The 14,735-nt window shown below is 45.8% G+C and overlaps 1 protein-coding gene across 4 annotated transcripts in view; it reads right to left on the reverse strand.

The window, feature by feature from the left end:
* Nucleotides 1-4,375: 4,375 nt before the first annotated feature.
* nrp1a (neuropilin 1a) overlaps nucleotides 4,376-14,735 on the reverse strand; it is a 56,661-nt gene continuing 46,301 nt past the window's right edge. For 3 of the 4 annotated variants that reach the window (XM_079180968.1, XM_079180969.1, XM_079180971.1), the window contains 9 exons: nucleotides 13,678-14,009; nucleotides 12,246-12,390; nucleotides 9,974-10,084; nucleotides 9,186-9,236; nucleotides 7,140-7,283; nucleotides 6,748-7,025; nucleotides 6,539-6,635; nucleotides 6,374-6,427; nucleotides 4,376-6,240 (listed from right to left, as the gene is read on the reverse strand). In XM_079180968.1, coding sequence (XP_079037094.1) covers nucleotides 5,954-6,240; nucleotides 6,374-6,427; nucleotides 6,539-6,635; nucleotides 6,748-7,025; nucleotides 7,140-7,283; nucleotides 9,186-9,236; nucleotides 9,974-10,084; nucleotides 12,246-12,390; nucleotides 13,678-14,009 — 1,499 coding nt within the window. In that variant the 3' untranslated portion in view covers nucleotides 4,376-5,953. The remainder of the gene's footprint in view (nucleotides 6,241-6,373; nucleotides 6,428-6,538; nucleotides 6,636-6,747; nucleotides 7,026-7,139; nucleotides 7,284-9,185; nucleotides 9,237-9,973; nucleotides 10,085-12,245; nucleotides 12,391-13,677; nucleotides 14,010-14,735) is intronic. The other variant, XM_079180970.1, reaches the window with a different exon arrangement.

The following is a 14,735-nucleotide window of genomic DNA, read 5'->3' on the forward strand; positions in this document are numbered from 1 at the left end:
ATGTGTATTTGGTTATCTGTAGTCTAATTAAGTTAAAGAAAGAAAGAAGGCACCCGCATATCGTGTACAAAGATCTTCACCACACATAAACAACATTTATAATAATAAGAGCGTTTTTCCACTATTCCACAGCATTCGATGCCACAGAAAACAGAGCCAACCACTGCACAGCTCAGTTTGTTTCCAGTAAAAATAATCAACCCAGCCAGTCATATATTTGTTTTAAACTTAGTGGAAAGTTATTTCTGCCTCAGCACTTGGGATGTAGTGGAAAAAATGTAAAAGAAAACAAACTATCACGTCCGGAAGATCCTCGAATCCTGTTTAGTCTCTAGGGAGTGTTTACAAGGGAATGCAGCTTTTTTCTATCTCCCTCCCTGCCCCCTTTGAGATGGGTGAAAAGTTCAGTCTGCGTTGACTGGACAGAAACTCTACATTTAATACATTCTCTCCCCTGCTGTTGCATTTTTTGTTGTTAATATAGTTAATGCATTTTGGAATTAATTGTTATACATCACAACTCATGGGAGGGTTTCACTGATATAAATGGCTTTTTATCCTTTTTTTTTTTGTATCGTCATGATTTTAAGAGACCAAAACTTTTTAATTAAGTGTATAATATGTCTTAACTGAGGATGACGGATGTTTTGTGTTGTTGTACTAACAGTACATGTTAGTACTCCCATGACTTCTGGAGCCTCCCTGTGGTCGGTTTAGGTCACTGCCTGGAAACAGGGACACGTCCCTGAAAAAAAGGGCAATAACAGTTTGTTCACACTTTCTTGCTTTTCCTTTCACAGCATCAATCCATGTCGATAACATCACATTCAGAACAAACAACTGTAATGACAACATAACAATAGGCTGATATTATTACTAATACTATTAGGAATTGTTCTGTTCTATTAAAGTAATCATTAAGCAAGCATTACATAACATGTTTGTAGTCTAATATGTGTTCTATGAATGATATAAGTTGGAAAGGAAAACAGTAAACCATGCACTAGACCAGCTGAACTGACTTTCACGAAAACCTTTTGTTCTTTAGAAGACTATATGCCTTGTGTGTGGGAAATGTGATACTAAGTTAGTTTTATTTGGAGCCGTTCTGGTGGTAAACTGCAGTCATTTCAATTCCACATCCACGAGACGCTTGTATTCGTAGTACCATTACTCCACTGAGCCATCCAGTGGTGAAATAAAAAACTGCAGACAGAGTTTACGTGTCAGTCAGGGGGGCTGCTGGATGATTGAGTTCAGTGGTGGAAGAAATATCCACTTCTTTAAGTGAAAGTACCAAGACAACAATGCCAAAATATCCCAGTTCAGGTTAAAGTATTCAGAAAACATTATCAGGAACATTTACTTCAAGTATCAGAATGAACTCATTTTGCAGAAAAATGCCGACTGTGATTAATTTTGACCTATATTATTCTATCTATCAGCAATCTGTTCGTCAATACTCCAGAGATCATAAGCCCATGATGAGAAGAACGTTTGGGTTGCCAGGTTGTGGCAGATCCTCTTTACTTCTTCATGTGGAGTTCTGATGGAAAAGAGCTGCATCTGGATCAGGATCCATTCATTAACAACCTAGTAATGTCCCTTTATTAATGATTATTGGTGGCTGATTACACATTCATGACGACATTATTCCTGATCAACCAGGCAAAATCAAAGTAACTTCGGTATTTTTCCACCTGGGCCCTATTTTCTCCGTGTTATTTGTATCTAAGTGACTAATGGGGAAATCATTTTTTGAAATTGTCCTACAGAGAAATAAAACGTTTTCCCTCTTCCATTCACTTTCAGTCATTGTGACTTGCTGCAGCAAGACAATGGTGGAAACGTGAGCGAGCGTTGGAGAGAGGAGCGCCGCTGTTGTCAGAGTTTGTTGTGTTGGAGTTCAGAAAAAGCATAGCTTGGCGTTGCCTAAAAGTGTCTTACACACCAAAAACTTGGCTAAATGGCGACCAGGTTGAAAAATGCAGAAATAACCCTTTAAAGGCATATAACTGTGTTTCTTTGTATGGGTATATCATTTTCAGTTTTTCAATTCTTTGATTGTTCTCCAGAGAGCACTTTAAGCTTTAATTCTCTGTTAAGTGTGCGACAAAGATAAACGATTGATGATGCCTTGCATGCTTGACTAATTAATTAATTAAGTCTTAAGTCTTTCTATGCAAGATTCAAGCCGTTTCAGAAGAGATAAGAGAGGATGTAGCGGGGTTGCTGGGTTACAAATCTCTCGCAGTTAATTGCGTGTGGAGAATGTGCAGCCGAATGATGTTACCAGTCTAATTTGCTTGTTTATGATAATGGGAAGGGGGGGGGGAGCATTGCTGCTGTTTATCCAAGATGTGCTAATGTTGAAAGACACCAAGCGTCACAAATAATTGCTGATATTCTTTCGCCTCACGTTCAGAGCTTGAATTTTAAAATGAAACTATGTATCTAATTGCCGTCCATAATCCCCCGATGTATTCAAAGTCGTGTCTTGTCGGTGTGCTGCCAAAATAACCCACCACTAGTTCAGGATGTGGCCTTACCTCCTCAGATGAAAAACACATCAGTGAAAATGAAGACCAAGCCTAATCCCTGCTAATGATAGACCGAGGAGAAAAGCAGCTGAGCGCCTGAGTGTAGCTCGCATCAGCTTCCCATTAGTGGTCAGTGGCCGCCCTTTGCTCTGTGCCATGATCGCCACCGCTGTTTACTGCTCTTAATAGGTGGAGAGTCCTCACATTATAGACACCACACTGGAGTTGTTTCCATCTGCTCTTGAGATCTGAGAATAAATGATCACCATTCACGACTTGGTGTTGGAGTAAATTAGTCAATCAGTTTGTTTCTCTGCTAATAAATCTACCACAACAACTTAATTGCACTGTAATTGATAAGTAACCAAGTAAATGAGCCAATTTTTTCATCTGAAGATGCCTTTTATTCGTGTATTTGGAAAGCGACGGCTGGGAGACAAAGACTACAAATCGCTCTTGTTTACATCACCGTCTCGCTGACTGAAATAGTGCTTTCAACATTACTTTGATGCAAGAAACAGATGTTGCGTCAAAGAGCTGCTTGTGAGGCTGCTGGTTACCGGCTGTGATGTGGATCTGACTGGAAAAGGAAAAATAGTTCCTGGATCACGACACAAACATTCTTTTAAGGCTTTGCTGTTTATTCATTTTTTTTTCCTACAACAGCAAATTACAGAAGCAGTATTGAAAATAAAAGTCTTCTTTTCTTGTTCTCGTAAAAAAAAAAAAAGAAAAAAAAAAAAAGGAATCTGCACAAAATTTGAATGACAGTACAAAACGAAGCGTTAATATGCCATGTAAATGGAGGGAGAGGGACATTACTGTTGGAAAATCTTTTATGCCTTTTTCAATAATGAAAACATCTCAATATTTTTACATTTCAGAATTATATCACATAATCTGAAACTATATATTTATATATATATAAAAAAGATGAAATAAATGAACACATTTTTTTGTGTTTTTGACTTCTGTTTCTTTTTTTTTTTTCTTTTTTTTTTGCAAATGAACGCTATAAACACATAAACCTCTTAAATATATTTATCAGTGCAACATTGTTTGTTTCGAGTCCACGCTACAGTATCCTTTTTCTCTAGTTCAGCAGACGTCGCTGGAGCTACAGTCCTCCGTTGACGTAAAGGTGAGCGGAGTGGGGAGGTCAAATCTGAAACGAACAAGCTGAGAATGTGTAACACCACGGCACGACGAACAGAGCACACTGATGTAAAAGACGTCCTCCTTCTCAGGATTTGAGTTTTTTTGATTGTTTTATTGTGGCGCGGGGGAACCACGGAGTTGCGTTCCCGCGGGCCCTTGTGTCCTGATACTGTCAATCTCACGGGGAGTTCGCACAAAGTCCCTTCCCCTTGTAGTGTCTAGCGGTGGGATTGTCCCATCCATCCATCCATCCATCCATCCATCTGCAAACAAGAGTCTCAATAGAGATCTGAAGAGTTCACGTCGAGGTGACATTTGCACTTGTTTGAAGCTTAAAAAGAGATATTAAAAAAACCGCTTTTCTCTACAAGCGTCCTATCACCCCCCCCCCCCCCCCCCCCCTTCTCTCCAGGGAGCTCTGACAGGGCAAAGCCAGTACTCAGTTCTTCTGTGAGTGATGATGAAGGGAACCGTGGTCTTATAGTATTTTGTAAGTGAGAACCCCCAGTGAACCAGAAGGGGGCCACCGTCCTTTGGTAATGCCACGGAGGGGAGGCCAGGTGACCTGATTCAGGTGACGCCACTCGATACCCCCCCGCGCCCCCCCCCCCCCCCCCCCCCCCCCCCACGCTGCACCAGTGTCCCGTCCTATAATGACATCACAACGTTATGGCTGCTACACGTGGAACACGTTAAAAAAAAAAACCTCCGCGGTCCGAGAGGCCTTGAAGCTACAATACAGCATGTGAACAATTACAAACTGGGTTCATCGTGAGACAAACGTGTCTGGCTAAAGTAATGATAGCACCATTCTTCAGTTAGTGTGTTTAACCCCTCTTCTTATAGGCTCCTATCAGGAGGGGGATCAGTGACAAAGTGCATTCAAGCTGCATTGTCCGGATAGCACTTCCTCAGTGAACAATCCACAGTGACGTTCGGAGGTGACGAGCTAGTCTAGGTCTTAGCTAAAGCAAAGCGATGGTTGATTTTTTTTGAATTTTTTTTTGGTAAGCTGGCAGACATTTAGTATATTTCACCACCTCCTCTCCCATCGACGTGAGCGTGTTTGATGTGAAAATGTTCTGGTGACCGGTCAAACTCACAGCGGAGATACGATGAAGATATGAGAGGTCAGTCGAAAAAGAGTTCATCATGTAAGATGTTTTTTTTTTTTTCTTTTTTTTTTTCGTCTTTCGGTGGTTTTCGTGAAGTGGGTGTTGTCTATGACAGATGGCTTGAATGCACATTGAAATCGCCGTAAGACCACACAAATCTTACTTGTCTGAGCAAAGTAATCTAAAATAGAAAAACATAACACTGCACCTTCCACAAAACAGTCAGAAGATTGTATTTACACACATACAAACCCATGAAAAAAGGGATACTGCAGCTTTTTTTTTTCCTTTTACTTTCTTTAAAAAGGGCAATAAAATATATTAAAACGTATTTACAGTGTGTGGTTTTTGGACAGAGAACAACAAAAAAACAAAACAAAGCGCTATGATAGACTGTCATCCTGTTCTGCAGGTATTTATAAGATCATGTGCCCCTGTTTTCCTGTGATCACAACTTAGGCCGAGTACAGTAAAAAACACCCAGATCAACAGAGGAGGCCGAACCGAAATGTACTAAAGGCACTGTCAGAACCATACATTGCCGTGAGTGGGACCCTCACATTAGAGTGATAGAGGTCAAAGGGGTTAGGGTACATGTTTGAGGGTCATGGGTTATGGGCACACCCTGTATGTTAGGGCAAATCTACAGTTTTGCCGGATATGGTTCATTTAGGATTTTGATACGTCTCTTTCAAAACTTGAAAACTAACAACAGCCTTCATAAACTGATAATAAAAACAAACAAACATTTCTTTCCCCGAAAACGATAAATACTTTAAACATTATTAATAAATTGGTCTCAACACCAGCATCCGATTGTAAAAATGAATGAAAATCAAAATAGAAAATTAAAATATCATCTAAATCATCTGTACATCATTTTATTTTCTGTATTTTATCTGTACACAGTGTCCCCTACTGGTAGGTTATTTTTACTGCAGCTCCTGAGAAAAGCGTGGATCAGTCCGACCCTCCCATTGGTTCCTGAACCTGTCCCTCATCCAGAGAGTTGAGGGCGTCAGCAGTCCTTTGAGCCGGCCTACTCGTGGATATACGAGAGGATATGCCTACAGCCAGTCTTGTGCACGCTCTGCGAGCTCTGCACGTTATACAGTCACGCGAATGCACACCGGTCCCATCTCACGCCTCTGAGTATGAGCTCTGTACATTGAGTTTGTCCTTCTTTAGCTTGACACCGTCCACCAGTTCAAAGTTATAGTTCTCCAGGGCTGATAAGTTCCTGTCTGACATGCCTCCGTGCGAGCACGCGCAGTACAAGACCACGCCGCAGATGGCGCCGAGGAAGACCCCCAGGGCCGACATGGCGATGATGGTGATGAGGATGGGGTCGAGCGTCTTCAGCATGTTGCCGGCTCCGCTGATCTGGTTGGTCTCCACGAAGTCTGGGTATTCAGTGATCTCCTCAACTGGAGGGACAGAAGCAGAAGCAAAGAATGAAGATGGGAGGTATCACATGAACTCCAGAGGGTCTGGAGGTGAGCAAATAGTTCTCACAGAACGTGATACCGCTAAACAAACCCTCTGTGTGAAATGACTTACTGATTTCGTTGAAGCGATCCTCTGGCAGCATCGGCTCAGTGGGTACGTCAGGATCTGTTCGAACAAAAATTCGAATGAAATCCAACAGCAGATAAAACCGTGTCGTCATACTTCAGATCAAGAACTGAATGCAGGCATTGTACCTATGAACTCTAAAAGCCTCACCTTTACAGTCCGTCATGCTGAGTCCATTGAGAACCTTAATGTCATCCACAGCAATGTCCCCCCAGCTCTTTCTCTCCACCAGACTTTCGATCACCACCTTGGGGGAAAAAAAGCACAGGTTTTATTTTTGAGGCAACCTTTCCTTGAATGGAAAGAGCACCTGTATGGCGGTAAACGGCCAAACAAGTCACGGACCACTTGTGATTTACCTGATAGGGTTTGTTGGTGCGGGGCACAAGGACACGACCTTCCCTCCAGCGGTTGCCTTGGTGGCCGCTGACCGTCCACAGCAGGATGTCAGCCGGTCCCTCAACAGTCTGCTTGCGCTGCTTGATGTGCAGTGTGCCGATGTGCGGCCCGAACATGTGGTACCAAAAGGACACACACAGGTCTGAGTCCGGGGAGCTGATCACTGGGCTGACCAGCCGAGCCACCTCGGTCTCTTGGGGACTGGTCGCCAAGGTGTAGATGAAGTTCCCTGATCCACCTTTGGATAAAAGAACTTGTATCACCGACAGACAAAAAAAAACTCTCAGGCTGAAATGCACGTAGTGCATCAGGAGGTTCGGCCCAACTAAGCGGTACCCTGAAGGGCCCTCACCTGTGTGGTCCATGTTGGGTCCAGTGTTGAGGGTAGGGGTGCCACTGGACTGGATCTGCCACCTGGAACCAGTGTCCTCTGACGTCCAGCTGCAGAAGGAGGGGTCATTGGCCCAGCCGAAGTCGCAGGCAAACCACAGGAAAGCTGCAAATTTGTGGACGAGAGGTCAAGATCACGTGTCAGGAAATCAAGTTTCATCCTCCTCCTTATTACGAAACGAGAAGTTGCAGAAAGCTTTGGGCTTTAACCGAACACTGAATAACCTGGGGGCCTGTCATGATATGACTGCAGGCTACACTTTGGGGCTTCATTCACTCATCCTGATCAGCTTCAAGCACTAGAGGGCAGCATAGAACTGCGGGATGTAACTTTGAGTCCCTTTGCTTGGGAGGGAGAGACAGACTTTGGACAGTTATGGCCCTGACATGAGAAAGCAGCGAGCCGACAGCATAGACCTCATGTAGAACGTATTTCTTGGCTACAGTTAATGATCTCCTGTAATGAACGTAACAGGGTACATAAAAGAGCTATAGAGGGACATTGAGAACAGGGACAAGGGAAGAGGAAGATGGGGTCTGGACATGGCGTCCAGTTGAGAAAGCAACATTCAAAGCAACCCGCAGAGAGCTCAGGATTTTAATGAGAGCGGAGACTTGAGGTTTGAAGACAGCTATGGTAACAGTGCCGGGGCCCCATTCCAACAATGCAATCCCCCATGGACACTCGCCGCGCTGAAGAAACTGTGTGGGAGCTCGGGCTTTAGTGTTTTGCAAATTGGATAAAGAAGGGCTTCCATTGAACGCAAGGGAGCGGGATGTTTGGGATGTTAGCCACGGCCTTAAACTCCAGCATGAGATGCCTTTAGAGAAACGGTGAGGCGGCTCTCCGGATGACAGAATGTATGAGCCAATATTCCCTTTAATAATGGGAAGGTTTTAACTAGCTTCTACAGGCAGCGACTCTATTTACCCATTAAACACAAAGGATGGAATTCCCATGTGGATCAGCAATTCAGACGCCGACCCACTTTTTTTTTGTCGAGACATCCCATTCCCAATTAAAAGGACTTTTTTTTCCATTCTTGGGAGGCTTTGACTGAGGCTACCAACAAGCTCTGGATAAGATGAGCGGCCACATGACTCACTTGGCAGTTTGATGAAGAGAGACTTGCCGAATGCCAACGGAAACTACATCCTCTGAGATTAGAGCGCAGGGCGCGCAGACACCCAAGCAGACACGGACACACGCTCGCATACACAGAACTGATTAGCATGCACGGTTCGAGACTCTTGAAATGAAAAGTCAGGCGGATAAGTGTTTACCCACAGAAATGTAGTTGTGTTCATAAATATATATACACACACACACATACACACACACACACCTCGGCTCTCATCTATCATAGCTGGTGCCCCGGCAGACTGCAGACAGAGTGAAGGGGGCTCGGTGGAGCCTATGGCCCATTAGCCAAGGTCAGACTGGGGCACAGCCTCTCAGCTGGCTGCTGCCTCATCAACCTGCTATAGGAAACAGCACTGTGTGTGTGTGTGTGTGTGTGTGTGTGTGTGTGTGTGTGTGTGTGTGTGTGCGTCTGTGCAAGTGACCTCAAAGCACACCCAATTTCCTGTGGTCATTTGCATTGTGCTTCCCTGTTTTTGTGCCGTGTTGCGTGTGTGTGTGCGAGTGTGTTTAATGTGTCTGTGTCGGACCGGTGATTAGTGATTATGCTGAGGAGGCAGCAACAGAGCACCAGTGCTAATCATCAGCTAGCTCTGCATCACGCAACCTCCCTCACCCTGTCAGCAGGAGCCTCTCAGGGCCATATCATCAGCTTTAATAACAGACACGCAGTGGGGAGAGACGCCGCAGTGAGCTGGCATTCATTAGCTAAGGTACGCTTCATGATAAATCTATGGAAATTAATCCCAAAAAATTCAAAACCTAGAGCAGTTCGATATCTACTCTATCTTTCAACATTCTGGCATGTCATCTTAGTAAGACTTGAAATCATTGATGGGAAAGAAAAATATAAAACAATTTTCTCACCTGGGATGGTATCCACTTCAGCAGTGGTGGTCTCTGGCATCGTGGTAACCCCTGCCACAAAACAACACATTAGCATTGTTAGCCTAGCAATGGCAAGAGTTACGTTTATTTTGTTTTAAATAACTGCACACATGCACCTAATGTATCCCTGCTAGCTAAATCTTGCTAGCCAACACATGCCTTGTCTTTCCCTTCAGCCTCATGAGGGCCCTGTCTCGGTATATCTACCGTGACGCACTTAATGTAATACTTCCAAAACACGTGACTGAAACGGTGCCATGCTCATCATTGGAGACTGCTGGTTAATGGGGAGTGCAGGCAGCAGTGCAGGCTCAGAGAGTTACTGGGTTAGTGGGAAATGAGGCCGAGAGGAGTGCGTGGAAAAGAGGGTGCAGGCGGACAAAGCGGGAAAGAGATGAAAGGATATAGAGAGAGAGAGGCAGAGCTGGCTGCCGGTTGCTTTAGAAGCAGGTGTGCACATTTGGCGATCTCCGGAGCAAGTGTGACAATCGTCTAATGTGACTTTGCGGAGGCGGGGGTAAAAGGGGAGGTGGGAGCTACAGGTGCAGATAATTAGAGCAGTGTGTACGCCGGCACGCACCGGGATGCGTGCCTGCGAGTGTGCACAGTAGGTGGCAGATTAGCCGCGGTATCAAATCTACCCATAACCAGAGAGCGGTGAAGCTAGGAAAGTGGAGCAGATTGAGTGCGAGCCATGGCAGACGGAAGGGTAAGAGGTGTGGGGGTTTGGGGGTTTGGTTGCAGTCTCATGAGGGCGATGTTAGCACCTGTCACGTCGTAGTCATCACCTGTGCCGCTGTGGCAGCTCGCCTGGTCGTCGTCACACTCGTCCGACGGAGTAGTGCTCGGGACGAGCGTGGTAGGCGGGAGTGTAGGAGCTGTGAAGACAGAGGAGAAGGGAGACGGCAGACATTATAGATTAGATTTCAAGTTGCATTTGGTTCACATTCAAAAGATTCAATCATTTCTTTGTTTTTCCTTATTGTTCAGAGAAGGTGCGCTGATGTGGACCTGTAGCTAATGCAGAACGTTACATGTCTGTTGTTTGGTCTGATCACTGTCTGTAACTTCCGTGATAAAAATGCTGCAGGATTTGAATTCACATCACATTAATTTGGCACTCTTGTCCAAAGCGACTTAGGGACAATAGCAGGAAAATGGAATCAGACAACCACACACTGAAAAAAATTTGACGCAAGCAGCGTTAGCATGAGGTGGAGATGTAGTCTGAAATAGTGGGTTTTCAGCCTGCTTCATAGTTTAAATAGCGGAATGAAAAGGAAAGGAAAGAAACACTCAAATGTGTATTCAGAAGCTCAGCGTGTTCTGCCCACAGTTACCCACTGGGCTTCAATCTAGGCCTGAGCTATTAGCATCCCTCCTTTTATCATGCTGTGAAGGTGTGGGTGTATAAATAGAGTTGAAGCTAAAGCCCGGTTGCTTCGGGCTTGGGCGGCTGAAACCTTAAAGATGCAGAAACGGGGCTTGGGATTGGGGCCCCTGGCTGTCATAGCGGCCTATCATTATAGCCCCGCCACGCTTGGATGTGGGCATGGCCCTAGATCCACTCCACGCTCCACTGCTGCACAACCGTCCTGCGGTGTGCGTGCATTTGTATGTGTTTACACTGACGGAGTAATGATCGAGAGGAGGGGAGAGGTGGGGAGAGAGAGAGAGAGAGAGAGAGAGAGAGAGAGAGAAAGAGGCATAGGGGAAAACTGCCTGAAAAATGGATGTGTACTGTATCTGTGTGCGTGTGAGCCAATGCTCTCTCTCTCTCTCGCTCTCTCTCCCTGTGCTAGATGAAATATGAGGCAGATCAGACCCTGTCAGATTCAGGGTGGGGAGGGTCAGGGATGGGGTCAGCGCTGCGTCAGGGGAGCCTCTCACAGAAATGAGGATTTGGCCCTCCTGCTATGGCCTGCTTCGCACACACACGCTTGTACACACCAGTACGAGCACCTGTGTGTGTGTGTGTGTGCCTGATTGTGTATTCACGCCAGTAACCACATTTTTGGCAGAGTGATTGCGGTGTGTGTGTGTGTGTGTGTGTGTGTATGTCTGTGTGAGTATGTATGTGTGTGTATTTGGCATAAACACTGAAAACAAGCATTATCATCTGACTAAAGCTCCCGGTGGGAGTCCATGAGGCTTACAACGGAACGGGCCTCCCTGAAATCCAATATGTAAATCCACTTAGGGCTAGTGCGCTACACGCTCTTATGTCGCTGAGCTGTTTGTGTGCTACGTCAGCTTTGAGAGAGACAGATAAAGAGCTGGGGGGGAAAACAAAATAGGGGTAATTTTAAAGATAGCAAAGTGTGTGTGTGCGGTCCTTTTTGAAAGAAGAAAGACATGCAAGGGGTTGGGAAGAGTGCGATGGGGGCCATGCTGCAATAATCCTACTGGGCCAGGTGGGCTTTCATTTGTTCCCCTCCAGAAGTGGCTGGCTATGGGGGCAGCTTTGATGTAACCGGGAGACAAGGCAACTGTCACTTGTAGGGATAAAGAAGAGCCGGAGCTGGACAGCTGTGGGATCAACACAGGAAGCACCCACATCTTTAAATAACCCCGACCGTGGCAAAGACATGAAGCGCAAGCTACTTGCAGCCGTGTCATCAGCTAAGATGATAGATGGCTCATCTTTGAGTGAGGTCCAGACATGTCAGATGTTAACACATATAAAAGCAGTCCGGAAACAAACACACAGGGTCAAGGTGTGCCCAGTAAGGATGGCATTGTGGGTAGTAAATAAATGTTCTGTCCAAAAAAAACCCGTCAACACCAGGAGGGAACATTTCATTGCCATGGTTAAAAGCGTCGCCACAGCTGGAAACGCCATCAAAATGGGCAAAAACGTTTCACCCTGGGTAGTAATTTTGCCACCATTACTGCCGGTAGAGAGGTCGGCACCACCAGGTAGAAATGTCACCACCATAGGTAGCCATAACAATGCCTTTTTGGCATATTTTGCACTCAAGTGATACCTTAGACAGAGTGCACAAAATGCATTGGATATTAATAGAAGTTCCAGTTTACCTTCGATCTCGCAGCCCAGGAGCTCAAGTCGCAGGCCCATGCCAGCAGGAGTGGCCCTCTCTGGGTAAATTCTGATGAAGCGGGTCAGCAGGGGCTCCACCGTCCTCAGCTCAGGGGTGTCGTAGTTGCTATTCCCTTCAAATATCTGGCAGGGAGACAAAAGGGTGGTGGGGAAGAGGGACAAAGACAGAAGGAAAGAGTGAGTGAAAAAAAAGGGTTGCTGATAATGTCTCTGCCAGGCATTTGACTCATACAGCTCCTCAAACGCAGATACCCCGAGGCAGACTCAGCCCTGCCTTACGAGAACCAGAAGTGGGCTGAACGGGTGGCATGTGCCGGGTACAAAAGTAAGAAGAAAGATCAGAAGATGACCAGCTCTCTCTCATCTTGCTGACACCTAAAGCACAGCTTCGACAGCGCGACAAACAGCGCTGTCAAAAGCGACTTTCGGCTCCTTCAGATCCTCCTCGAGCAAAGGAATACATGAGGGAAAAGAGGAGGATTTGGGATGCAAGAGTAGCAAGCAAAGGAGGCAAAGGAGGAATGATGGAAGTGGATTAATGGGTGTGATCACGTGAAGGAGCCTGGTGCACCTTAGATGCTGGGAACCTCTCTGGCGAGGGGAGAGAGGCGGCTAACTAGGACAGGAGGGGGGGGGGGGGGTATGGATCCTCCTTACTCCCTTCATAAATCAACCATCAGCCCATCTGGATCAGATTTATGCCCTGTCAGGAACGCTTGTAATTGGGGACTGGCTGTTCCAGCTCCTGGAGGTGTGCGTGGTTGTGTACGTACGTGCTCATATATATATATATACACATTCTATGTGTGCCTGTGTATGCATTGAGGAAAGTGTTGGCGTGTGTCTCCCGTGCGTGCAATGACACTGGCAGATGAATCTTGGGTCACTTCTCTCTGTTGCACGTTCTTTCCCTTCTCCCTCGTTTTCCCCTGGCTCCCCTCACCGCCTCCTTCCCCTCTGGAGAGGTTTCACTATCCATTGAAAGGGGTTGAACGCTGGGTGTCGTGCGGAATACAAAGCAGGAGGATAGAAGCGGGAGAAGGCTCTGAGAGACTCAAGATGCTTATCCTAATGTGATTCAAAGCACTGCTGAAATTGACTCGCAACGACTCCTAAATGACTCACAACTGCCAGGCGCAACGCTCTGGTGAAAATTGACTAAATGCGTCATAATCGGAATTGATGCTCCGATGTGTCCGAGGGACTTTTTTGAGTAGCACGTCTTCAAATGATTTTCCCTATTGCTGAAGGTAAAACCTATCTTTTGTATTAAATCAAACCAATTCCAAACCCTTTTTTCCTTGAAAGAACTTTTGCCTCAACATAAAGAAGGCATTAAGGGTTGTTTGGTTAGGGTTATGCGTAGATTTGTAAGAAAAATCGAACAAATACACCGGACACTAATCTCACCTTTGGCTTGTTCCCACTCGTGTCCAACACCATCCTCCAGTCGGAGCCATTGTTGCTGTAGCCGAGGCGGAACTTCTTCATGAAGACCTTGTTCTCACGGTGCTTCCCTCCCTGGATTATCAACCCTTTCATCAGCTTGTCCTCGCCAAGATCCACCTGCAGCCATTCGCTGGTGAAGGGCTGGGGCTGGGGCAGCAGGGTCCAACCCGTCCTGCTGGTCAGCAGGCGGGCGTTCTCCGGTACCCAGCTCCGGTCCGTATGGGAGGATGCGGTGATCTGGTTGTCAGTGATCAAACCTGATACCATGCCCAGCATGCCCGAGCACGGGTACTCTGCAAGACACAAAAGATGCTTAGCATTTTGATTCAAACCAATGAAAACCTACAGGGACGATGGACAACAAAAGACTTCATGTATACCCTGATGTCCAACATCTTTTACCACGCCACGAGTCCAGTTGGTGAGTTTGAGGTTCATTTTGGTGCAACAGGGATGGAGAAAGTCAAAGCGAGTAGGACAATTCCCCAAACTCTTTGTGATGTTGCTGTGATCTCTGCATCCATTCTCTCTCTCTTTCTCTCTGTCTGTCTCATGCATACTAATTCCTTTGCCTGAAGCGGTTGTCTCCAGGCAGCCAATTAAAACCCTGCTCTCGGTTGGTGCTTCCACGTCCTGCACGTTCTGGGAGTGCTATTTCTTTTCATCTCCCTTATCCACCCCCTCCTCCCTCTGTAGACTCACATATACCAACACACAAAAACACATTCTCTTTGTGTTTTATCTGCTGCTGCACCTTCTGCTCCACAGCTGTCAACATCTGTAGGACTGTGTCTTTTAACACCTCGTTGTTTCCTGTCCACATTTTCAGACTTTCTTCTCCTCCTTTATTCTACTTCTCTGATCTTACCCTATCCTGACTCTCTGTGGGTGTTTTTTCGAGCTTCTTTGGATGTGTTTCCCATTCGTTTCAAAAGGGAGACAGCTGTTTTCTTATTTCTTTTCCTCATCGATGCCATCCCTCCATATCAAAAGCCGAACAGGATAACAACCTGTTTGCT

The sequence above is a fragment of the Pholis gunnellus genome (genome assembly GCF_910591455.1).
Source record: "Pholis gunnellus genome assembly, chromosome: 20".
NCBI classification, from domain to species: domain Eukaryota; kingdom Metazoa; phylum Chordata; class Actinopteri; order Perciformes; family Pholidae; genus Pholis; species Pholis gunnellus.